This window comes from Oryza brachyantha, chromosome 2 (genome assembly GCF_000231095.2).
Source record: "Oryza brachyantha chromosome 2, ObraRS2, whole genome shotgun sequence".
Taxonomy (NCBI): domain Eukaryota; kingdom Viridiplantae; phylum Streptophyta; class Magnoliopsida; order Poales; family Poaceae; genus Oryza; species Oryza brachyantha.
The window spans coordinates 15,035,161-15,061,710 of NC_023164.2; the positions used below are offsets into that span (position 1 = coordinate 15,035,161).

General features: G+C 39.4%; 3 protein-coding genes across 3 annotated transcripts; all 3 read right to left on the minus strand.

Moving 5' to 3' along the window:
* Window positions 1-277: 277 nt before the first annotated feature.
* Window positions 278-8,786, minus strand: LOC102709145 (pyrophosphate-energized membrane proton pump 3). Its single transcript, XM_040520517.1, has 15 exons — window positions 8,479-8,786; window positions 8,101-8,369; window positions 7,458-7,661; window positions 6,201-6,352; window positions 5,978-6,125; window positions 5,757-5,889; window positions 4,469-4,641; window positions 3,859-3,979; window positions 3,380-3,567; window positions 2,465-2,902; window positions 1,864-2,028; window positions 1,527-1,682; window positions 1,332-1,443; window positions 1,024-1,243; window positions 278-617 (listed from the first exon to the last, which is right to left on the minus strand). Exons 2-15 carry the CDS (start codon window positions 8,188-8,190, stop codon window positions 518-520), a joined length of 2,400 nt encoding a protein of 799 aa, XP_040376451.1. The 5' UTR covers window positions 8,191-8,369; window positions 8,479-8,786; the 3' UTR covers window positions 278-517.
* A 5,750-nt stretch (window positions 8,787-14,536) lies between these two features.
* LOC102709432 (threonine--tRNA ligase, chloroplastic/mitochondrial 2) lies at window positions 14,537-18,786 on the minus strand. Its single transcript, XM_006647286.3, has 8 exons — window positions 18,389-18,786; window positions 18,149-18,295; window positions 17,679-17,826; window positions 17,314-17,567; window positions 16,388-16,765; window positions 15,623-15,931; window positions 15,352-15,552; window positions 14,537-14,952 (listed from the first exon to the last, which is right to left on the minus strand). The coding sequence occupies exons 1-8, from the start codon at window positions 18,692-18,694 to the stop codon at window positions 14,689-14,691; spliced, it is 2,007 nt and encodes a 668-aa protein (XP_006647349.2). The 5' UTR covers window positions 18,695-18,786; the 3' UTR covers window positions 14,537-14,688.
* Window positions 18,787-23,294: 4,508 nt separating this feature from the next.
* Window positions 23,295-24,371, minus strand: LOC102712059 (NDR1/HIN1-like protein 1). Its single transcript, XM_006648643.3, has one exon. The coding sequence runs from the start codon at window positions 24,225-24,227 to the stop codon at window positions 23,550-23,552; it is 678 nt and encodes a 225-aa protein (XP_006648706.2). The 5' UTR covers window positions 24,228-24,371; the 3' UTR covers window positions 23,295-23,549.
* Window positions 24,372-26,550: the final 2,179 nt, after the last annotated feature.

Genomic DNA, 26,550 nt, shown 5'->3' on the forward strand with positions numbered 1-26,550 from the left:
CCCACCTTGACTTTTAGATTATTAAAAATATACATATAAAAGCTTTATTTATAAATTATTTTTTATTTATAAATATATTGTTTGTCTTTTTCCAATCACCCCAGTAGTACAGAACACGTAATAACCCTTTCATGAAAAACAAATCCAATAATATCCAACCTTTGATAATGTTGTAACCAGCTTAGATCATGCTATCATAAGAGATTACCATTTGGGTGGAAGCAAATGTAAATGCAAAGGGGAAGCAATTTGGAGATTTGTGTGGACAGTCTGGGCATTTTAAAAGCCCTCCTAATCCCTGTCCCAGTATATTACCAACATTAGTATCATTCGTCCAAAAGAGTGATAGTATAATATGGACACTATCAAAATGGGCAGTAGTGATTCTCTCTTCAATTGGGGCAAACTACACAAAGCTAGCGAATCAATACGTCCCACTCACGTAAATAGCTCATCTACAGGACCCTCGAATATTTTCGCCGCAGGATTAGTAACAAGCTCGATACACAATGGTTAATCACAAGAATATTGGAGCCATGACTAATGTGATTGTAGCGAGCATCTTGATAAGAACATGAATCGAAGGCCCCGCCGTGTCTTTAAATGGATCTCCAACCCTGCAGCATAACAAACTCTTATAAGTGTATCCAATACTTCAGGAGGGATTAGTCAGAATCAAGCCCTGATGACAAGAATTCCGGAGTGCTCCCTTTGGTTCCAAGTGTAAGTTGTTTTAGTATTTTAGCCTTCTCAATTTTTCTTAAATGCAAGTGAAACTTTTAGGCACTTACCATCTTTCCTTGCTTGCCCTTGCTAAATAAATGCCTATGCCTCTCACAAATAAATGACTCTTCTTGAGCTACTTTCTAATTCTTGTGCACGAGTCTAAAATAACTAATTTGGAATCTGAGGGAGTAGAGAATATAAGTACTTGTTATATTTTGTCAAAATGTGGAAACTTAGACCTAGAAACAGCCCCGAAAATAGAATTTGAAAAGCGGAGCATATAGGATAAACACTTACGTATCACCAGTAACTGCAGCCTTGTGAGACTCGCTGCCTTTGCCACCAAGAGCGCCAGTCTCAATGTACTTCTTAGCATTATCCCAGGCACCACCGGCAGTGTTCAAGAAGAGTGCCATGAGAATACCGGCAACAGTGGCAAACATAAGCATAGCGGCTACCACTTTGGCTCCAAGAAGAGGCTGGCCAGTAGCGTGGCCCAACATACGGAAGATAATACCTGCAAACCATGATTTTTTTTCATTTTTATAAACGGTACATAACACTCTGAATAAAAATGTGATAATCCCCGTATCTATAGAACTTACCAACGGCCATGGGTGATATAATGGCTAAAGCCCCTGGCCTTATCATCTCTCTCAAGGAAGCAGATGCCACAATTGCAACACATCGACCATAATCGGGCTTCTCATTGTAATCCTGCATATATATTATCTTAGAAGTTAGCATTAACTTTTACTGGCATAAGAAATTGACAAACTTAATTATATGCATGTACTCACCATAATGCCAGGCCTCTCAATAAACTGTCTCCTGACCTCGTTAACAACTTCCTGTGCAGTTTTGCCAACAGCAGAACAAGCCCATGCACTAAACAGGAATATAAGCATCGCGCCAAGTAAGCCACCAACAAAAACCTCTGGGATTGCTATGTCAACCTGCAATCCATTACACAAGACCGTTGTATATGTTATAAGCACAGATGCGGGTGGATATCGAGCCAGGTTGGTTGGGCTCGCTGAGCTCGTTACAACGACAAGCTGGTTCGGCTCGAGCCATCACTTCAGCCCTGGCTTAAGCACAGATAGTAAGTATTTTGTGTGTCTAGGTAATACACACCTCTTTGAATGGCAATTGTGCGAATGCAGCTACTTCATCCATATATGCGCTGAAAAGGAGAAAGGAGGCCAGTGCTGCTGACCCTATAGCAAATCCCTTTGTAGTAGCTTTTGTTGTATTGCCCACAGCATCTAGAATGTCTGTGATTTCTCTAACACTTTCAGGCTGCATAATTTACTCAATTAGATGGTTGGGAAAACACAGAAAGTGAAATATCACATGTAAATACAAGCCAAAATTATATGTTCAATTCTATCTTATAGCTTGTTATGGCAAAACAGTTGAGTGATTTGAAAATGTACAGGGAAAATGACTAAAGCATATTAACAAAGACAGCATACAAGGACCTACAGCAATAATGGTTTGAAACTTTGAATTATTAGCATCATTGTTTTGCTTTTTATAAGCATAAGGGAAACTGCTTATTAACGACTAAAAAATAATTTGTGAGTAAAACTTTTATATATGTTCTTAGCGATCTAAAAGCTAAGGTTGGAAAATAAATTACGATGAAAAAAACCCCAAAATCAACTCTAAATTTACGTTTTAAAATTCAAAGATGAAGCTGTATATACATGGGAAAAGATATTGAGTGTATTACCTGCTGACTCATCTCCACAATACCACCAGCATTGTCAGCTATTGGACCAAACATGTCCATGGTGAGAACATATGCTGCTGTGCTGAGCATCCCCATTGTAGCTACAGCTGTCCCAAAAAGACCACCAGTTGGGTTCCCAGACTCATCTACTAATCCAGATGTATGCCCCAGCCAAAATGCTGATATGATGGCTACACTTATCACCAGAACTGGTAACGCTGTTGATTCCAATCCCAAGCTTACTCCAGCAATAATATTAGTTCCATGCCCTGTGGAACTTGAAAGAGCCAAAAGGCGGACAGGCTCATGCTTGTAATCTGTGTAATACTTGGAAATCCAAACAAAAGCATATGCTGTGATGATGCCCACCAAGCCACACAAGGCAAAATTGAGCCATGCAGAAGGTGCTTGTTCAGTGTACAGGAGCCAACGAGTAGACTGAAAATTACATGGGTAAATAATAACAAACTTCAGAGAAAAAGAATTTGATGTTTACTACAGAACAGGAAGGACAAGACACTCCTGCAATGCATGCAATGGTTATGGTCCTATGATTTAATTGCAAAATTCCTGAGCTAGATGTTTGTTCTTCCAAACTTTCTATAATGTTCCTGTTTTCTCCCCTGAAATTTAACCATGTACCATCAGTTTTTACTTTTGATGTAACTGAATATAGCACTAGAAAAATAATTCAATCTTTCATAGTTCATTCAAAAATGATATTTAAAGACATGCCGACAATAGTAGTTCATGAAAGAAATTATGCAACCCATGCTAGACCCATTTTGCATATTCTGACCATAAAGAACATCTATGTCCAGTCCATGGAAACAAAGTATTCTCACTAGAACTTTTACTTCACAGTAACTCAATAGGAACAAACAGGAAACTAATGACAAAAATAACTAGATTTACCACTCCAAAGGTAAGCACAGCAAGCAGTATAGTGATAGAATATCCTTTCTGCATAATTGCCATCGGATCTTCAATAGGGGATATTAATCCAGAGTCACGTGTTCCCCGAATTGAGAGTATTCCAACTGATGATATCACCAGATCAAATGAATGGACAACAAGAGGAAACAATATAAAGCCCGAGGGATCTGCATTAGTAAAGAATATTGATTATAAACTAGTAATACTGCAGAAGAAATGTTATGGCAGAAGCAAAGGTAATTCTCAATTTTATTCAAAACTAAGCACTGCCCATGCATAAAGGTTCATTCAAATACCATTTTGTTACATAGCTAAAGTATTCTACATACTCATATTAACAATACCACTTGACAGCTGAAACTTCCGTGTTCTTAGGATAGGAGGAACTCAAAAGAAATGCCACTGGACAATTTGACATTCTTATCAGTGATGTCACATGACCAGCAAAACAGACTTGCCTTCAATTTTGCAGCGCTGGGCCATTGTTCCCCCGAGTATCATTGCACTGATAATTTCAGCTGCTATGCTCTCAAAAAGGTCAGCTCCTCGTGCGGCACAATCTCCAACATTGTCACCAACCTGAGTAGCTCTATTTTAGTATACTACTGGTGTACTCATGTTACATGGCACAATATGATAATAATTATATGAGTGATTTTTTTTCTAGATGCATCTCTAAGTTGTGAGTAGAGGTATAGTAGGATGGATAAAGATGTCTACCATTACCACCAGCTTAGATATTTTTACTGAAGAGGAAAGCATATATCAGTAAGAGATAAAATATAGGCTAACTATAACCAGATAATTATTACTTCTACATTAAGATAAATCATTATATATTGTACGAAGAATTCTATCCAGCCTTGGGAAACAATGCTAGTCCATCATGGCATCAACTGTGGAAGTTTCTTTTAGTTACAGAACAAATTGAATTACAAAGAAACATTATCCTTGACAGAACTTTGGGGAATCAAACTTATGTCTAGGCATATCCAATCAGCAAAATATCATATGCTAATCATATAAGATAATAAAAAATACAGCAGTCTTCAAAAGGATTATCAATACCAAGTCAGCAATGACAGCAGGATTACGAGGATCATCTTCTGGTATTCCTTGCTCAACCTTTCCGACAAGATCAGCCCCAACATCAGCAGCTTTGGTGTATATTCCACCACCCAATTGAGCAAAAAGGGCAACAAAAGATGCACCAAAACCATATCCCACAAGGAGAAGAGGCACTGGAAAAAGGAAAGTGAAATTAACAGAAGAAATGTTCCATTTGAGTAAAAGAACTGATTGCAAATCCACAACCACAAGCACATCACTGGTTGATTAGTTAGTGTTATCAACCTGAAAAGGCACAATTTCAGCTAGGCTCCAGGGCTCCCAAGTTTCACTGTTATCGACTACGGACTACCAACCACGCCTATACCTTTTTTAAGATTCTTAAGAGAGAAACAGGTCCTTAGCTTTTTGCATAAGCTGTTTTGTTTCCTCCATTTTCTGTTAGTCTCACTAAGGTCCTTCAACATAAATAATTATTCCTACTTCTTATATGACATTTTCGAAACTGTAGTTAGATTTCAAAATAGTAATGAGCTTCATTTGGACCCAGCCCAACCTGTAAGTGACATGGAGAATTTTGAACCTTTTTATCTTTTAAGATGTGAAACTTTTGGCCACACCACCCTGCCTAACGTGGTCAAACAACACTCACTCTAATCTAACTGGTGTCACAGAACCCTTGCCGCGCCAGTCTGAATGGCATGGCATGGCCGGGGGGGGTAAAAGTTTCAGATTATTTGACAATAGAGTTTGGTGGAGTTTAGTTTTAAAATTTTAAAAATAAAAAGGTTGACAAAAAAAATATCTGACACGGATAGCTTCTCCAGGACCAAGGATGAAATTTAACGCACTGAAATAGCTCTTTCAGAAGGTAGCTGTAACAGACCAGATATGAAAGAAAGAAAGAAAACGCCATTATTTTCTCATCACTGTTTATAACTATATGGGTTGTGCACCTCTTTTAAAGTAACTATATTTTTCTTTCTTTGATTCCCCTTGTTGCGGCTACTAAATCTTTAATTGAATGGCAAATAAACTCTCCAACTTCCAACGCAATTGGTATCAGATGGCTACTGCACTCATGGGTACTTGGAAAGTATGCATATTGCAAATAATATCAGAGGTTTAGCCCAGCATTTTGTGCATTAACATCCTTGTATTTGAATTGTTCCTTGGTATTTTCAGCCCAAATCAAGTATGCCTAGTCTAATATAAGTGAATGGAGAAGGAGAAGTACTTCTCTTAAGCAGGATATGTTTTGAAAAAGACAGGTTTAAGAGAAACTTACAATCCGTAACTTTCATTGAACCTGGCGAATCTACTTCAAGCCAAACATAGAATGTTGCATACAGTATTGCCACACCAAATACAGCCATGCCAACAACCACAATGGCTGAGAAACCACCAGCACGGACAGCAATCTGTTTAGAGAAATTAGTCATGATTTGAAATTCTATTGTGGAGGGACAAACACATGAAATGTAATACATTAACAATACAAAACAAAACCTGCAGTGCTTCTCTCGCAGACCGCCGGGCAGCACTTGAAACTCTAACATTAGCACGTACGGAGACCCACATCCCAACAAAACCAGCTATTCCAGAACATAAAGCTCCAAGGAGAAATGAGGCAACCGTAATATATGCCGATGTTGTCCTATGTAAACATGATATTCATGAGATGACAAAGAATGGGCACAAATAAGATTTCAGAATAAGAATGGTAAATCACCTTCCAACACCAGATGCCTCCTGCTGTGGGGTAGTGGTTCGAAAGAGATAGATGCCAAGAATGACAAGTGCCAGGATACATGCCATTTTAGAAATAGTACCATATTGTGTCCTAAAAAATCCTTCAGCACCATCTCTTATGGCATCTGATATCTGAAAAACAAGAAGGCACACAATAAAAAATACGGCATAAATCTGATACAACTCTCAAGAACAGTATGAAGTAATGAATAATATATCAGAAACTGAAGCCTTGAAAGGGGCAAGATGGATGCAAGCTAATATATATTGACATGACAATCCAGATTCAGTCCACTGGTTCAAATGAGATTATTTACATAACTGTAATTCACTAGCTAACAACAACAGCAGGTGAGCAATGAATAGTGTAGCATTGTACCTGTGTTGCATGATGCAATCATGCATGCTAACAAACTCAAATCATAAAACCAGTACACAACAAAACTAGGAACATGTTAGATACAAACTCATTTATACCATGAATTTGACTAGTCAATTGATGCCCTGATTTTTGCAGTACTTTTTTGTACTGGATCAGCTCTTCTGCTCTTGTGTATGAATAAAAATTGCTTCAACATAGAACCAATGTGCAACTTCTCTATAGGAAAGCTGTGAGGGACCATATTGATGCCTAATAACTATATGCCAAATGCATGCGCCCAGATTTCCTTATTCTACATGGTAAAAAGCTGGTTTTGCTTAGTTGATTGCTGCATTAACTCTTCTATAATAATCTCCAGAAACTAGTGAATGGGTCCATGCTACAGTTAATTGTGATCTGTCTGATATGATTCCATACAATGATGTTGCACAGGTTCCCATGTGCATTGTGAAGCAACATCCAAACATAGTCCAACAGCTAGCTAAATACCATTCTGCAACCCGTACCTCACCAACACAGACAGGATGGCCTTATGACGGATCTTTAGCAAAAAAAGAAAAAAAAAACATGTCCACAATCTAGCATCCTTGTGAAACATCAAAATATCACTAAACATTTAAGTCAGAAATGAAGAACTACAGGATAAAAAAGTAAGCATTTCTTGTCTCCTACGTGGAAGTGTTAATTGCATAAAGTAAAAGGTGCACAACAAGAAGTCAACAACTGTATATAGCATTTGCATACAATGAAATAATAACTTACAAAAACAAATAAAAACAGTATATCGCAGTGAGCATATAGAAACATGAAGCATCGGTATGTCACCAAAGAACTGAACAGATGAAATTTTAATACCTCGGACATTTCTGGAGGCCCTTCATCTTTGGCAAGAACCCACTTTGTGAGGTAGAGAGAGAAGAATAAACTTAGAGTACATACGCAGAACACAAAGAGCACAATTGGTGATGTACTGGCTCCTACGTAGAGCACACCACTGAAGACCAAGAGAAGGAGAACAATGAAAGCACGGGGATTTATCCTCATCAACACACGGAAGATCTGCAGTAACCAAATAGAGAATGAAGGAGATGCAAAAGAATAGCGTAACTGTTTTTGATACCGTGCTAAATAAACTCTTCTGATAGATGAGTAAACGAAAACATTTATATGTTGATGTTTGCAACTTGAGAAAATATTGTCATATACTATGCACATCTAGATTGAAATGTCTAGAGTCAAACGTATAAACCTGTTTGGACTGAAGTGCTTGTGGTTCGGATTTTTTTTTTCAAACGTCTAAAACTATGCAGAGATAACTAAACTTTGGTTACTAGAGATTATATGTTCTTCAACAGTGAAAAGCCCTAAAGAGCGAAGACTACAAAGGTGCACGCAACAGAGGAAGGATGGAAAATTCGCAATGCGCCTAAAATCCATACTCTTCCTAGTAACTCACTCAGGAGAGGTTAAATCTACTATAAGATGGAGAAATCCATACCGGTGGCAAGGACGATTTACTCCGGACGGTAGAGAAAGTCCTGGGCCTCTCCGGATACAACCTCCCGTTCTCCATGTCCGCCTCCATCATGGCTGAATAGGAGTTCGCCCTCCTCGTCACCGGAAAAGGAGCGATCTCCCCGCTCTGGGGCAGGTCGCTCCCGGATCCCGGCCGCTGAATTTTGGATGGTTTATACCCAAGGGGCGGACCCAGCGTGGGGCATGGGGGTTCAGTTCAAACCCCCCCAAAGTAGCTTCCAGATCTACACTCTAGAAGAGAAGATGAAGGTTTAGTGCAAATTCGAGAAGAGGTGCGTGCGGGTCGAACGAGAGAGAGAGGAGGAAGGGGAGAGGATGCGCGCGGGCACGGGTGGCTCACCGGAGGGGCGGAAGCAGCCGCTGCTCGCCGGCGGGGAGACGAACTCGCGACGACGCAGGAGTTGGGGGGGGGGCGAGGGGACGCGGGGATTTGACTTGGGCGCGACGGCGCAGGAGATCGGGGACGGGTGGCGGTGGAGGGGAGGGGAGGGGAGGCGAGCGGTCTACGAGGAGAATGCGCGGCGGCGTCGTCCAGGGAGGCGGAGAACGGCGACGGGAGGCGGCGGCGGCGCGGCGGGGAGATCCGGAGGGATGGAGATCTGGAGCGTGGAGGAACCACGCGGGTAGTGCGATACACACTAACTTGACTGCTCTTTCTATTTATTTTTTTATTGTTACTACTAATCTGATGTTCTTTCCATGTTTTTTATACGATATCGTTAACTTTTAAATCAATATTTAACTATTAATTTTATTCAAAATTCATATCAAATATATAAAATTATAAAACATATTTAAAGTTACTATAATAATAAATCATATCATAATAACATAATTAATAATTACATAATTTTAATAAGTGAGTTGTCAAATGTGGATCTAAAAGTCAAGAGACTGCTAGCGTTCGACATTCCGTTCGAACGGAGTACATAAATAAAACGAACAAAAAAATTGCGTTCGTGTTCGTCTGCACATCTGCCTCCGCCCGCCTCCATGCGTCGTCGCGGTGTGCCACGCCACGCCGTGCTCTGGCCGCCGCGTGTCGCGCCCCTCCCGCCTCTGCGCTCCGGAATGCCTCACGTCGCCACGCGTAGTTCATATCAAATTATACCAGTTTGTATCATTTGATATCATAGCGTCGCGTGACAAAGGATAGCTCAAAGAATACAGGTACCACATGATAACAGGTGGTACCAGACAGTATCATATGGTTTATTGGTCGAGTTGCTGGTAAGAAGGGGGAGAACAGCAAGAAACCACGGCGATGCGATGGCGCGTCAGTGACGCAGGGCTTGAGGCCGACAATCGTGACGATGGGCACAGAGGAGGACGGTGGCAATAGCGGCATTGCGTAGCGGCCCGGGACGAGAGGACGGTCGGGCTCATGGGGGTGTGAAGTGGCTGGTGGTGGCGTGCAGTCGACACGGCAGCGACGATGACATAGTTAGCCTGCGAGAAAGAAAATATAGAGAAGGGGGGAGAGAAAGAGAGTTACGACGCATGGGTCGTTTTAACGATCCCTACAGTAGTGTAGATTTTCTGAAAAGTTGATAGTGTCATATAAAAAATATGAAGGGAGTATAAAATATCGATATTATTTGAAGGGTAAATTGCAAGTGATAACATTTCAAAAGAGCAAACTTTGGAGGGGTACGTTTTAGTTGGGGATTAGTCTCTTAACTTATCTAGCTAGACGTTGCTTCTTGTCATGTTAGGTTTTTATTAGAACATGTTCACCAGCCTAATAACTCTCGTAACTAAATTTTAGCGAACTTGAGAAAAAGTACTAGTTTTCAACGGACTTGTTATCCCAGTTGCCAAATTTTTCACAAGCTAACGAAATCTAGCAAATTGGAACCACTTGCCAAATTTCGCCAATTCGCATCCTCGCTCTAGTAGCCTGTGAGCAATCTGTCGTCACCGATCATCACGTCGTGACCCTCTTCACAATAAATAATTGAGTACTAACCAAATCTAGCAAACTGGAGATGCTCTTGCCTCATAGAGTATATTCTTGCCATGTAGGAGTACTCTATTATGCTGTAATACAATGTTTCCTTTCACCATTATAATAATGGAGTAGTGAAAAAATATATTGTACTATTGTATTGTAGATTTAGATTAATCTTGGCATCAACGATGTATATCACCATATAGTTTGTGTTCTTTTTCAGCATTTACATGAAAAGTGAAAAAAAATTGATTTTTTTCGATAGCTATTTAATGATGTAATCGATGGTATTAAATACTACAAAGTTAAAATTCTATTTTAGAAAGATAAGATAATAAACTTTATATAGAAATTTTTTATAACAGATGTATCATTAGTAGTTCAGAAAGTATGCTCACAAAAACCAAATAAAAATCTAATAAAAATCCGGGGTAAAGAACCCAACCAATTTTTAAGGTGTGGTCCATAGCAGTTGTCTTTTGTCATGACAAACTTCATATTGTGCCTTAAATTTTAAGGTGAAACATACGTCATTACATACGATCGAATAAGACTAAAAAGAAATAAAAGAGAAGAGAGAATATAATAGATTTTATTCTATATCACCGGCCATTATGTATATGGGAGGTTCATCGTCTGGTCTATCCTATGAATCACTCTTAGCAACGATGAGGTATGACATATAACCATTTCTTTATACATTATAAATGACCTTACAGAACCATGCAATAAGACTAGCAACATACCAATGTTAACGCTACGGTATTATAATATTTATATTCATACATTATTTAACTTAATGTTCGTTTAAATTAATATTTCTAAAATAGGTCTAATTACATTTTAATTCAATTTAAGTCATATATCAAACATACATGTGCTAAGAGATGGTGACATTTGATAATAAAAATCAAATAATTGAAAGAAAGTTTATGTATCAGATATAGGGCTGGATAACGAGCTCGCTCGGTTCGGCTCGGCTTGGCTCGGCTCGGTCCAGCTCGTTAAGATAACGAGATGGCTCAGCTCGGCTCGGCTCGTTATCGTAACAAGCTATAAACCAAGCTCGGCTCGGTTCGTTATAAAGCTCGAGCTGGCTCGTTAGGCTCATGAGCCATGCATAAAAAGTTAAGATAAATAATTTTTCAATAGGTTATATAAGCAAATTTTCATTTGAAACATGCAAATCATATACAATTGTATTTAAATATTAAAGTTTAAACCAACAGATTACATGGTGAACCTATGAAGTACTAAACACATGCATTCTGGGTGAAATCAATGAATATCGACTCGTTAGGCTTGAGCTGGCTCGTTATCTCTAACGCGCTAAAATGCTAGCTCGACTCGTTAGAAAAATGAAACGAGCCGAGCCGAGTTTGTCACGAGTCAAACGAGCTAACGAGCCACGAGCTTTCTATCCACCCCTAGCCAAATATTACACAATTTGGTATATCCATAGTCATATTATCAAAATGAATTTAATGGTCATATGTGTGACATCTACCATGCTATTAAGGCATCTCTTAAATACGAATTTCGGGTCCTGTCTCCTGCGTATGATTGGGCCACGTGGCATGCCGCGTTGCGCTGCAAACTCAGCTCTGATCGATCGTGCCCTCGTCCTGCGCCATCCATTCATAAAAGGAAAAAGAAAAAAAAAGAAAAATCTGCCGCCCTTCCCCGGCGGCCACCTGTTCTCCGCATGCCACCACAACTCTGCCCAGGGACAGCAACGACGCCACGCTGTGTTGGTACAAATTTATATGTGCCCATACATTGATATCATGATTAGTAACGACAAATAATTATAATTAGCGACGATAAATAAATAAGTGATTGAGAAATATAATGATGCTAAATTGGAGTACCTATTATCCTGCTATATTGAAAGTCCAGAAAATATAATATTGCCACGAAATCTTTTCTTCCAACATGGCCATGCCTGATTTCGTAGCAATATATTAGATACTCCAAATATAGCATCATTATATTTTTCTCAATCACTTATGCACTTGTCGTTACCGATCATTATAAGTGGTTGGTTTGTTCAGGTCAGAGTGGAGCTCAAGCAGTATAATAGTAGATATTTTTTAACTCCACGAACGCACTTTTCATTTTATTTATAATGAGTGTAGATTACATGGACCATCTTTTTTTTCTTGATCTTTCTATCGGTAATACTTCATTGGATCATCCAAAATTTCCTCGCTAACTCAAAATTTACCATTTTAGTTTATTTGTCAATTGACATTCAATACGTGTTGGGAAACTGGCATTGAAGCAACCATAGCATACATGTTTTGTGATCGACATTATCTTCGGACAACTACGTAATTGTGAAATTTAACAACCAATAGTTTTTTTTATATCCTGGTAATTGGAAAAAAGAATAAATATGTTATGATGGAGAATGAGATGGGCTGGATACAATTGTCTTCAGCACCAAGCTTCTCTAGCTCTATACTATTACTAGGGATGGTCATGGGTGAACATGCGGGTATTTTAATATCAGTTTTAGTTAAACTAAATGAACTAAATTTTATTTTGTGATAAAATTTAGTTCATTTTGTTGAGTTACAGTAGCTCCTAAATTATCCGTGAGTTTACATATACCCATCCTAAACTATTACTGCATTCTAAATGGGCAGAAATTTTTTTTATTTTATCTTTGCTATGCCTCTTGGCCAATAATTTAACGTCCAGCGCAGCAATGCCGCACTATTTTTCTAGTGTATATATTAAAGATGTACTAAATAGGAATCTTTTTGAAGATGTATGTATTTACTCTTCAATACAATTCAATTGAGATATATTCATGTAAATGAAATATTTAGGCAAATTCGTACAATCCCATTGAACCACCTTCTTTTATCACAATCTAATAGAAATTCACTGCAAATCCCAGGCCAGGTAAAAGAAAAACTTATTCATAAATCTTAATCATATAAAATTCAGAAAACTAATTGTGTGTATAATGATTAATCTTATAAATTTCTAAAACTTAACCGACCACAACTTATTCAGTTTTGGTCTACACAGCTTGGCATTGTGTTATGTTTGAACAACTCATCAAAAGTTCATATGATTTCCAAAAAGCAAGATCGAAACACACCTGATACGGTAATCAAAGAGGAAGTTGACCATGTGAACTTTATATGGTTTCTAGTAAGAATACAAATGAACAACCGCACCCACCAAGTAGGAAGAATAGGAAAAGAGGAAAATACTATGTAGATACTTCTCAAATTAGGTGACACTAAGTGTGTATGAAATCAATCCCATATAATCTCTATTGCATTTCCTATCAAATTTCATATTTGTAGCCATCTTATAGGCATATAGTAGAACTATATCTATAACATAAGCAATTTCTAAGGGGACGTGGCACTTATACCGTTAGGAGAATTAGGGACGAGGTGCTGGTTTAGGAGCAGTAGATGGTAGGTAAAGACGTGGATGTAATTGTAGTTGTTCAATCGAGGTGGATAAATATGGGTCGTAGGATTTATCATGTAAGGCAATAGGTAATAAGTTATATTTGTTGGTGCATTATAGGGTAACACAAATTAAAAAAATGCTATATATGTTTTGGTTTTATATTTGAGTAGAATGAATAGCAAAGTACAGCGAAAGGGCCTGTAGTCTAGTGGTTACATAAGGTCTTAATAGCACTTGAGGTTCTAAGTTTGACTCCAAAGACTTCTCTTTGGAGCGAATTTTCTAGAATTCTAGCGGCTCTGTGTGCTTTCAGTGAGAGACTCGGTAGTATCGAGCCGGCCCATTCTCCTAGGTTTTAGTTAACTTATTTTTCTCGTTTTTCACGCGCACGTTTTTCGAACTACTAAACAGTGTATTTTTGTAAAATTTTTCTATAGAAAAGTTGTTTTAAAAATTCATATTAATCTATTTTATATTTTTTTAATAATTAATAATTAATTAATCATGTACTAAGTGAGTTATGGAGTTATGGATTCTTCAGTACAAATCAAAACTCTCAAATAAGTAATCAATTACTTTGTAATATGAATAGCAATATGCACTATGTCTTGGCAGGTATATACAGTATCGATTAGCCTCGATTAATCGACCTGATCAACGATTAATCGTGTTGATCTACCTGACCGGTGCCTCGGCGGTCAGGGCCGGTCAGGCGATCAGATAACATTGGATCAGATATGTTGGTTTGGAGCATTAATTGGCAGCAAAACAAAATTACTCCATTCCTTGATACTACGCCACCTTTTCTTTCTACAGATGTTGCAGGTTTAGTATCTTACATAGAACAGATTGAATAGACACAAACAAGTCGTCAAATAAGCAAAGTCCATAACATTATGCACTTATGCTTCATGCTCTGAATTGACTGCTCTCTCTTTATTACACTCAGCGTATGCAGAGATGAAAAGGTTATGAAAAAATACTGGACATTAGTTACATACTTACATTGCAAGATATGGTGATGGCAATTATGCACAAAATTGTTGGATCTGCTCATGGAGACCTCAGTTGCTAACTTCTTCTAGAGCACACGTACGCTGTATCGTGTATCTGCACAAGATCTAATACTAACTGCTCTTTAGCATATTTAAGTGCTTATTATAATGAAGAAGATTTGTTCATAACAGCAAGCTGGATTCTGCTAACGAATTCATCCACAGGCATCGTACCAATCTCCCCGCTGTGCCTGGACCTGATAGTCAGGGACCTGGCCTGAACCTCTTTAGGGCCAACGACCGCCATCAGCGGGACCTTCTGCATTTCGGCGTTCCGTATCAGCTTTGGTAGACGCTCGCCATGGCATACCTCAGCACGGATGCCTCTTGATCTCAGTTCTGAAGCCACCTCATTACAGTATGGCAACTGCAAATGTGAAACAAGATGGAATTGATTTATGGCTGTTGCAAGAAGGAAAAATATCTAAGACGTGTGTGACCTGGTAATATCTCCTGAATGGACTCAAAAAGGAAAAGTACACAAAGTATACTAGCAGTCTTAGAATGCAAGACAAGAATGAAGAATGGAAATTTATGAAATAGAGGGCTGAAGTCTTAAACGAATTTAATACATACCAATAAAATCCACAAAGAGGGATCCAGATTCAAATGAACACTGATGTCCTGACTTAGGTTGTTCAGAATTTCAGATAAATGAAGCGAAAGGACAGAAGTGGGGATAGCTACTGGACAAATTTTTTTCTACTCCATGATTTAATAGCACATGCAGCCATGCATATAGATGTTCAAAGTAAATGAATCAAACCTCATTATCTGTCACAGGTAGAATACGAGCTTGGGTTGGTGCAAGCCAGAGTGGAAAATCGCCAGCATAGTGTTCAATGAGGACACCAAAAAACCGTTCCAAAGACCCAAGAATAGCTCTATGAATCATGATAGGCCGTTTCTTCTCGGTATTTGAATCAACATAAGTAATGTCAAACCGCTCGGGTAAATTGAAATCAACCTGAATGTACGCAATAAAATGTTAACACGGTCCATTTTGATCAAAGAATTCAGATAAATATAATACTGACCTGCACAGTAGAGCATTGCCATTTTCTTCCAAGAGCATCCTCAATCTTCAAATCAATTTTTGGGCCATAGAAAGCGCCTCCACCTTCATCAACCTTGTATACCCAACCTTTATCCTCTAGTGCATCTTTTAGTGCAAGTGTTGCTTTTTCCCATATGTCATCACCGCCAACTGATTTTTCTGGCCTGGTTGAAAGGTTTATCTCATAATACCGAAAGCCAAATTGGCCCAGTATTTGCTCAGTCAGATCAAGAACACCTCGAATTTCATCTTTTATCTGGTCCTCCAGACAAAATATGTGGGCATCATCCTGCACAAAGACATTTTATAGAAATACCAAGAACGGTTATGAAATCAAAAGGTAGTTGTACTTAATGAGACTAGCAGGTAGTAACATCCAGTGCATTACTTGTTAGTACACGCCAGATTGTAGACATTAACTTATGGATATGATATCTAAAAAAATTCAAAAATAGAAAGAAAAAAAACTACATGACAAAGTGGCAGGGGCCTCCACTTTTTTCAAGGACATGAAATATCTCCCTATGGACTGTGTTTGCTGGCTAATGGCATTATAAGCAACCATACAGATGAATAAAAAGAGTCAAAAGTACTTGACAGACGAAAGGAGAAAGAATACATAGCCTCACTACAAAAACATGCCATCGATACAAATCACAATGTACAATATATATTTGAATTTAGTGATGAATGCATGATGCCATGAGAAAGAAAATAGAATCAGAATTTAGAAGTAGGGAAGCACCTGTGTAAATCCTCTGACACGGAACAGGCCATGCAAACTACCAGACAACTCATATCTGTAGACAGTTCCAAGTTCCGCTACTCGAATGGGAAAATCCCTGTACGAATGTAGCTTTCTCTTGTATACTAAAATGTGGTAAGGGCAATTCATGGGCCGCAGTTGATATAGCTCATCTTCAACATCCATTTGATCGTACATGTTCTCTTTGTAGAAATCGATATGCCCGCTAACCTTCCAGAGTTCAGCCTTTGCAACATGGGGAGTGTATAATAGATCATAACCATGTTGCAAGTGAATCTGTTTCCATGAGTCTTCTAAAACGTGTCTGATAATAGCACCCTTTGGATGCCAGAATACTAAACCACCACCAGCATCTTCCTGTTAAAATTTCATATTCTACAGTTACTATAAATAAAAAATAAAAAGCTAGATATGCACGTGATCAAAATCGGGCCTCAATTAAAGTGTCATAGGGTTGTCAAGCTAAGCCAATGAGACATGGATGATATGGTGCTGGAAATGGTGGCCAGTAGCAAATATCTGTGAATCATCAGCAAATGTTGGTGGTAGCAGACTAATAGCAAAACAAAGCTGTTCTATGATTCCAATGGAGGGGCCACTTTAAGTTACAACTAACAAGGCGTTCTGATACTGCAGACTTAATTCCATCACTTTGAGAAATGGATTCTACATCAAAATATAGCTTTGTAGCAAAGAAGAAAGGACTTACTTGCATGCTCTAACCATACAAAGAGGCTATGTCACACTGTAAAGACTTTCTGAATTCTAAAATTGCATAATCAAATAGCATGGAGGGAAAGAACCAACACTATGATAAGGCTTGATGGAAGGTTGAGGCTTGCCGTTACTAACAGATTAATGTCATATGGTTCTCAAGTTAATTAGTTGCACAATTAAGACTGTACCTGTATAGAGAATAGATCAAGATCCTGACCTAGTCGCCGATGATCTCGGCGCTTGGCCTCTTCCTTGAAGTGGATGTAAGCCTTCAATTGGTCTTCAGTTTCCCATGCAGTCCCGTATATTCTTTGTAGCATTTGATTATTTTCATCACCTCTCCAGTAAGCACCAGCAACAGACTCAAGCTCAACAGCTCTTCTATTGATTTTGCCAGTAGACTCGACATGAGGCCCGGCACAGAGATCCCACCACTCTTCTCCTGCACGACGCAGCAAACTCGCCAACATGAGCATAGACTCCACCAATCAACCAGAAAGATGCATCAGAAAAAGTAATGCCCAAGGTCAAACGAAATACTAGCAGTACAAACCAATGTGATAGATTGTGATAGGTTCTTCCTTGATGCCCTCCAGAATTTCCAACTTATATGGCTCATTAAGAGCTTGAATCCTCTTTTGAGCCTCTTCCCTGGACACCTCCTCCCTCACCAATGGGAGGTTCTTCCGGATGATCCGATCCTACCACCATAGCATGTGAACCAACTCAAATTCACTCTACATCTTAATCTTAATTACTACCAATTCGGTTCAGTCATCGTCAGATACACTAAGAGAGTGATTGTTTGGCTTATTCACGGAAAAAACCAAGCAACATATTTGCAAATGAATAAAACATTTATATACGTGTTCTTAGCGATCTAAAAGACAAGTCTAAAAAGTAAATTACAATGAAAGAAACCCTCGAATCTACTCGAAATTTAAGGTTCAAAATTAAAATTTTAGCTTATAAACATAAGCAGAAAACGAAAAGATGGGGCTGCAAAATGCAAGGGTTAATTACCATCTCTTTCTTGATCTTCTTGAGGTCCTTATCCGTGAGGGGCTCCATGTCGAAGTCGTAGTAGAAGCCGTTGTCTATCCAGGGCCCGATGGTCGCTTTGGAGTTGGGGAACAGCCTCTGGACGGCCATGGCCATCACATGCGCACACTAACAGCATTCAAAGCACGACGCAGATCAGCCGGCGATATACAGAAATCGAGACACTGAATCAAGAAGAAGAAGGAGAAGGCGAGTACGTACGGTGTGGCGGATGCGGAGCAGGAGGTCGGAGGAGTCGTTGGTGGGGAGCACGACGCGCTCCTCCCGCTCGCTGCCGTCCTGGGCGGCCGCCTCCTCCTCCGTGGCCTCGGCCTCGGCCGCCGCCGCCGCCGATGGCGAGGCGGTGGAGCGCGGGAGCCTGCAGGAGGGGTGTACGGGGCCGAGAGGGTGGCGGTGGAGCCCGCGCGGGGAGCCGGCCGGACAGCGGCGCGGGGGGAAGGAGGAGCGGGGGAGGAGGCGGCGGTGGTGGTGGAAACGGAGCAGGGGAGCGGAGACGGCGGCCGCCATTTTCTCTGGCACGGCGAGGCGAGGCGAGGCGAGGCGGTGGGCGCGTGGTGGCCGCTGCTGTTTGGATATCGTCTCGCTCGGTTCGTTCGAGATCGAGCCGATCCTGTACGCTTCGATGCTATCTGTACGGCTGTACGTAAATAAAACACTTGCATATCTGTCTCATTTTTCATTTAAATTTTTCATCTCCGTATTTATTTAAAGATATTAAAGTTTTTCATCTCCTTCTTAATCACTACTAAACAAACTAAAAATATTATATCAAAGCTGGCACTTATGTTTTGGAACGAAACTAGTACATACAAAACATGTATCCTAAGTTCTTGACCGACTATTCTCTTCGTTGAAAATTTAACAATTTTTAGAGCCAGTTATAGGGATTAAAATAGCAGGTGTGAATAATGGTAGAAATATCATAGATGAGAAGGTAACATATGTGAGAATATTAAATAAAAAATTGTGGTGATCGGTTCAAATGACAAGGCGTGTGTGAAATGAAGCTAAAATTATTGTAATTGGTTAAAATGATAAGATATGTGTAGAAATAGTTTCATTATGAGATAAAAACCTTATTACTAATAAATTAGACCAATATAATTGGAAATGTGGATTACGAAAACAGATTGAGAATATGAGAATGTATCCATCCTGGGGTGCTTATGGACGTTACATAGGAACACGTTGCCGCATAATGACTAATGAGTAGGAGGAGGGAACAAACTAAGGACGGTTTAACTTTTTACTACTAAAAAATACATATAACATGTTTGATTTTTTAATCAAACTTTTATACTACAGTTATAAATAAACTTTTAAGAATTTTAGAAACATTTGAAAAGTATGTCCTCCATCTCAAAACATTTTTAAATATGATTGTAATTGATTAATATGAGAAAGTAGAAGAAGAAATTAAATGAGAAATAATTGCTATTAGTTAAGATAGAGGAGGATGAAGAGATAGTTGTATTTCTATATAACTTTTTTTATTTCAGAAGCATCCATAAACGTGGACTTGTGTATTTTAGCACTTTCATTGAACTAATTTTACAAATAGGTGTCTAGAACTTACGATTTCTTTTGCATCAATGACCTTGGTGCCGAGCTCTAAGATCTTGGTGGCACATCCGTTGACGTCAAGATCCTTACCCTAAAAAATGGAGAAGATTGGCATCAATTTCTCAGTGGCAAGGACCTATTTGTAAAAATCTAGAAAAATAATATACATGTAAAATATATTTACACATTGGTCCTCAATGCGATGACACCAGCTATATTGGCAACAAGGACCTAATTATAAACATTCTTTTATACATTAAGGATTTTTTACAAATAGGTCCTTAGAGTGACAACATCAATAATTTGGCACCGATCTTCTCCATGTCAATGACTTAGCCTGTCACAAGGGTCGAGGGGCCAACGCCATTGTTTTCGGTGCTGAGATGTGAACCTTGGTGCCAATGACCATGGCACTGAGTAAAAGTGTCTATTTTTATTGAACTTTTTCTAAGAATATATTTATGATAAAAGTTTTCAAAAGAGGAAGGGAACATGCTAGATGTGAAGGTACTTGCAACTGTGGCAGGCTAACGTGGAAACTCTAAAATGATTTCTTACAATTAAATAAAATAAATTTTGGCTTATAAGAATAAGTATAAGTGAATAGCCGAGGTAGTAAGATGGTGCTAGACTTGAGGGAAGAAAAAATATCCCATAGAAAATTTCATCTGAGATGGCATCCAGTAAATTTGCTTTTTGGCATCCGATAAATTCGCGTTTTGGTTTAGAGTTGTATTTTGTTGAATCAATTGTATGGAATGGTATTTAGACAAACTCCACTCTCAACAATGGTGTAATCCCAAATTCATCGTAAAATATAGGCCCCAGTGGCTAGAAGACATACAAGTTGTTGGTGTTTCACTAGAAGGGTAAGAGCATCATGCCATTTGAATGGCTAAACATGGCTCCTCAATGTCCGAATCTAGCAAGCCATCCGCTCACACAATAGGATTGCTATATGTGGGTCCCACATGGTTGGGCTCACAAGTCATTCTCTCAGCCTTTAGGATTTGAAGAGTGGGTATGAAAAGTCTGTTGGAATGCCCATCAATTTAGAGATTGAATCTTTTGATATAAATAACTAAATGAAAATTTATTAAGTCAAATTTTAACCATTCCTCTTGAATATGCTCAAATAGCGAAAATGTGGTTGAAGCCCAACGCATGTACATGGGCCTAATAGCCAACATGCAACTGATCATGTCATGTGAGTATAGGCCCAAACGGTGCCTCGAGTTCGTTTGCACGGTCTATGGGCCTAATATTTCTCTCGTATGATTCGTATTTCTTCATTATTGTGGATACGACTCATGTCGAGGTTGACAAAACTAAAAAATGTTCTAGGAGAAAAAAATCAAGAACCATAACTATTACTCCGTATTTATCTAAAATTTTACCCCGTGTTAATAAATTGTGTATGCCCATTTCAAGTATCTCAGTATTTTGGATGAATTGATCGTTGCACATAGCTTTAAGTATACGTAAACGAGACTACCTATATATCGCTTGAGAGATTAATTTTTTCGCTAAATAACATGGATGTCACGAGTAGAGTAAGTGACAAATATAATATAATTACATTGGACAGAATAATTACCATGCAAGTCAGAGATGAATTATAATACCTCGAGAGGACGTCTTCCAATTTTTACATGTTACTTGATTCAAATAGTTATAAAATTAAAAAAATAACAATATAGATTAATATATGATATATCACTTCACAAACATACATAATAAAATTCGATCTCCGTAAACTATAACAAAGAACAAACTAAACTCTTATTACTCTATGTATATTTAGAGTCATATTTTTGTTGTAACCTGTAGAAGTCAAATTTGATCTTGCATGTGTGTAGTGATATATTATATGTTAATCTAAGTTTTAATTTTTATAACTATTTAGATAAATATAGGAAACGAGTGGATGCTCTATTGAGGGTTTAAAAGAGTTTTCCGTATAAGTATCATAAAAATAAGAAAAATACTTTTATCTCGATGGGAAAAGGCTTATGCGTGTGATGCAAGAGACATTGCCCTAGCCATTCCTCTAAATTGGGGACAACACCTTCCACTTCTACTTCCCCTAGCTCCCCAAAACCCATCCGCCTGGAAAACCTAATTTGTAACCTCTCGGCCAAAGTTTGAATCTCGTTAATTGGAGAAAGGTTAATTGGGGAAAGGTCACCGGAGCATGAATCTTAATTCGAGAAGTTATAAAGGTTATGAATTCATTTTATTTCCCTCCAGAAATATCCGCGTGATGTATATATAGCAAAATCCTAGGTAAACTAGGAGTAGTTGTTTTCCGACAACTTAACCATTTAAATAGATCGCAAAAGGGTCTGTAGCCTAGTGGTTACACGGTTCTTAGTAGCACGACTCTTGGTTGGAGCAAATATTCTAGGATTTTCTAACGGCATTATACTTTCAGGGGTAGGTGCCGTCCCCGCTGATCAGACTTCGGAGATAGGGTTTGTGTGCATGCGTTCTTAGGGGAGAGTGTGCGTGCGTTGTGAGCGTTGTACTGTGTTCCTAAAAAAAACCATTTGAATAGATCGATTAGTTAACTAGTGCATACAACTAAAAGATAAATAGGTTACTTCAGGTGGATAGAGAACTCAAAACTTAACATTGTGATATTCAGTCTAGTATTATGTCACTAAGGTGTGGCGTAATATTTGACCTAATATGCTAAACACTACTTAGTGCTCTGTCTAGTTAATTACAAACTATGGTGATCAATGCATTATATATATATAGTACCTTCATTTCAAATATAATAACTTTTAGTTTGTCTATGATAAAATTTATATTTTGAAACGGGGATACATCTGCCTACCACACGGTCCACACCACAAAGCAGTGTGCTATGGGATGATGTGACGCGTCGTCTAATGCCACTTTCGTTCAATCTACTTAAACTATAGTACATGCGCTGCTGGGTGGGCGTAATATTGGACCTAATATGCTAAACACTACTTAGTGCTCTGTCTAGTTAATTACAAACTATGTCATTGTGATCAATGCATTATATATATATATATATATATATATATATATATATATATATATATATAAACCTTCATTTCAAATATAATAACTTTTAGTTTATCTACGATAAGATTTATATTTTGAAACAGGGATACATCTAGCTACCACACGGTCCACACCATAAAGCAGTGTGCTATGGGATGATGTGACGCTTCGCCTAATGCCACTTTCATTCAATCTACTTAAACTATAGTACATGCGCTGCTGGGTGGTTGCCCCCCATCACTCCATCATCTGATCTACGCATGCCCCCTCTCTCCAACTATCCATCACTACTTAATTCTTCGGTAATTTCATCCACTATTGCATCCACAATTAATTATAGCTAGCTTATGTATTGAGAGATAAGGGGCAGAGCTAATTGTACCGATGGTTCTCCCGCTCATAAATTTTTTAGTTAAAGTTTATCAATTTTCAATGTATATACATCTTCTCCATCTAAATTCAGGCATCCACAATAATCTAAAACTAGTCCAAAGCACTAAAAAAACAAATGAGTGACACACTCTCTATAACGCGAACATACTATATATATTAATTAACAATAATTCTCTAAAAGTACAGCAATGAATTATATCACTTTATACGAATAAAACAAGTTGTGGCAATGGTATATGTATCATATATGGACGTAATTAATTAAGCTTATTATTCTCTCACATGCATACATATGCATGAGCTACGTGGAGCCAAAAAAAATTAACAGCTTAATCTGTCACGTACGACGGCTACAGCTTGCGTTGCGTCACACCTCGACGCTGCACCCTGTCGGCTGCGTGAACTTGAGCGACGCGACGGTGCCGGCGGCGGCGGTGCCGTTCATCATGGCGGCGGCGGCGGCGGCGCCACCGAGTGGCATGGGGCCGGCGGAGGCGAGCATGGCGGGGCAGCTGACGAAGAGGTGGTAGCTGCCGGAGACCCAGCTGCCGACCTTCCACTTGACGCGGCCGTCGACCTTGACCTGCATCGCGACGTACCCGGCGGCGATGTCCTGCCTCATGGCGTCGGCGACGTAGCGGGCGACGGGGACGGACTGGCCGGAGAGGACGGGCGACCAGATGGTGACGTCGCGGTGGCCCTGGTACGTGGGCGGGAGCGAGACCGGCACGGTGACGGGCTCGTCGCGGTAGGTGACGAAGACGTCGAGGCGCCTGTAGTGGACGCCGACGTGGTCGTTCGGGTTTCGGGCGGCGAGGGTGACCTGCGCGGTGGCGGACAGGGACGGGTCGCCGAGGTCGATGGACCGGAGCTGCAGGTCCTGCAGGTAGAAGGACGGCTTGGACGGCCGCAGCGCGAGGTAGACGACGAGCGCCACGAAGCCGACGACGAGGACCAGCGCCAGGATGCAAGCCGCCAGCCCGCCGCAGCACCGCCGGAGGTGGTGCTCCCGCTTGTGGTGCTTCTCCTTGCCGATGAACCTCATGACGATGATGGCGCCGCCGCCGCCGCCGCCTCGAGAGAGTGTGAGTGAGCTGTGAGCTGCTTGCTTGCTAGCTGCTGTGATGGCAATGGCAAGTGCACATGTGATGTGTGTTCGTGCTGAAAAGAAATAATGGGGTTCTTTTTGGCTTTTGAATCTCTTGAGGTGAAGAGCTGGTGAGAGCAATGAGATATTGTACCGGGGAAAGCAACGTCTCAACCGAAGAAGATTCTTGGGGCTGTTCATGTTTAGCCTCTCTCTGATCGATATACTAGTCTCATGGGCCATCGATCGATGACTGTGGTTATCTCTGCTGGATCGATCGAGCCTTAGTGCTCCCATTCCGTGTTATTCCCTCCGGTTACATGATTCGTGTCGTTTTGAACGACCGTGATCAAACTTTTAAGACTTCGATTATAAATAATTTTAAAATATCTATTTTAAAAACACTAAGATAATGTAGATAAATCATAAAAGATACATTATATTATATATATATATATATACCACCTCCGTTTCAAAATAAATGAATTTCTGAGTTTTTTACTCTTCGTCTTATTTGAATTTTTAATGATTAATATTTTTATTGTTATTACATGTTAAAACATGAATAGTACTAATTTTTTAAATTTTTTTAGATAAGACGGATGGTCAAACACTTGAGCTAGAAAACCTAGAAATCCTTTTTTTTTTGTAACGGAGTTGTATAGATTTACAAGATCGTGTTATTCAAAATGATAAGAACTGTGTTTAAGGTTCATCAACCATGCTAAATTGATCAATGTTAGGACCTCAATGTTTATTACCACCCTTTTAAGGTTGGAGATTTTGAGGAATGCATGTATGCTCACCACTTAATCCGAAAATATTCACTCATTAGAACATGTCCATTCGTGTTGGCGGTCTCCTCAGTACGAAGTAGCGGATTGAACAAGTGATCCCCGATTATCTACATATGTGTAGACAACAAATAAACGACTCCATTAGGGCATTTACACTGCAACGGCTAAAATTATGTTTATAGAATTAAATAAGTTATCACATCAGATGCAATATGATTTGTTAAGTAAGTAAATAAAGAAGGAGAAGAAAATCATGATTTCTATATAACACCCAATACATGATGAGAGATGAGTATCATTAAATCAAATATGAATCAGCTGTGTTTGTATTGTAAGAGTGATGTCTAGTACTAGTTTCTCTGTGATATGGATGATATAGAAATCATAAGTAGTGTCTTGTATTATGATTGCTTTTAACTAGCTAGGGTACCAAACATAGTATACATGCGGCTAGGGTTTGCACATTCGGTAAGCACATTTCTACCCGGGGGAGAAATTTTGGAATTTTTTATATTTTTCGAGTGAAAGTTTTTTAATTCAAATTTAAAATTTTCATTCAAAATTCAAACTTGAGGGGAGGAGGGGTGGGGGTGAGTGGTGAGGGGAATGGGATAACCTGCGCGCTGAAGAGAGCCGTCGTCGCATGTGGGTCGTGTGTGGGGTGGGGGTGGCCTGGGTGGCGGTGGGGTTTTGGATAGGGCTGGAGCCCCGTTAGTACAAATATTTCGAAATATTTTGCACTAAAACTTTTAACCGGTACCCACTGCTATCTGGCAAAATCGGAAATTTTGTTCTGAAATTGTAAACCCTCGGGGAGGGAGGAGAGGTTGTTGGGAAGTACGTAGCAGGAGGCAGGGGCGGATCGATGATCGATGGCATGGACCGGCCGGCGGTTGCGACGTCGCCTCCGGCCTCCGGGCGCAAAACGCCGCGGAAGTAGATGGGCAGGATCGATCGATCGAGGGCAACCCAAACGCATGCGCATAATGCATATGCATGCGTCTCATCTTTAGTTTTAAAACTACTCCGCGCGTGCCCTACGCACCACCACCACCACTGAATACGGCTCCCTGCAAAGTGCAACCAAGAGGTAGTCCCCCCTCACGGTAGTGTAGGGCAGGTCCTCTGGTAAGCTTGTACTGCCTGTCTGCACATGGACAATCTATGGCATTGTTTCTACTAGTAGCTTTCCCCCTTTTATTTCTCTCTATATGTAATGTAAACACATATAGGTCTTGTTAAGTTTACAAAATTATTTTGTAAAAACATCACATCGGATATATGGACATACATTTAAAGTATTAAACGTAATCTAATTACAAAATAAATTACAATTAGTTTATTTTGTAATCACGTACTAATTAGGCTCAAAAGATTCGTCTCACAATTTTCCCCATAACTGTATAATTAGTTTTAATATTCATATATATTCAATGCTCTATTTAGGTGTCTAAAAATTTGATGTGTTGTTTTTAACTAAACAA

Excerpts from the sequence above, each read along its gene's own strand:
- LOC102709432 (XM_006647286.3), bottom strand. The coding sequence starts at position 18,694 with ATGGCGGCCGCCGTCTCCGCTCCCCTGCTCCGTTTCCACCACCACCGC. Across the intron at positions 18,296-18,388 it reads TGCTCCGCATCCGCCACACC|TGTGCGCATGTGATGGCCAT; the intron begins GTACGTACTCGC and ends GAATGCTGTTAG. Across the intron at positions 15,553-15,622 it reads GGCAATGCTCTACTGTGCAG|GTTGATTTCAATTTACCCGA; the intron begins GTCAGTATTATA and ends GCGTACATTCAG.
- LOC102712059 (XM_006648643.3), bottom strand. The coding sequence starts at position 24,227 with ATGAGGTTCATCGGCAAGGAGAAGCACCACAAGCGGGAGCACCACCTC.
- LOC102709145 (XM_040520517.1), bottom strand. The coding sequence starts at position 8,190 with ATGATGGAGGCGGACATGGAGAACGGGAGGTTGTATCCGGAGAGGCCC. Across the intron at positions 5,890-5,977 it reads CTGCGAGAGAAGCACTGCAG|ATTGCTGTCCGTGCTGGTGG; the intron begins GTTTTGTTTTGT and ends TTCTCTAAACAG. Across the intron at positions 3,568-3,858 it reads CCAGCGCTGCAAAATTGAAG|ATCCCTCGGGCTTTATATTG; the intron begins GCAAGTCTGTTT and ends TTACTAATGCAG.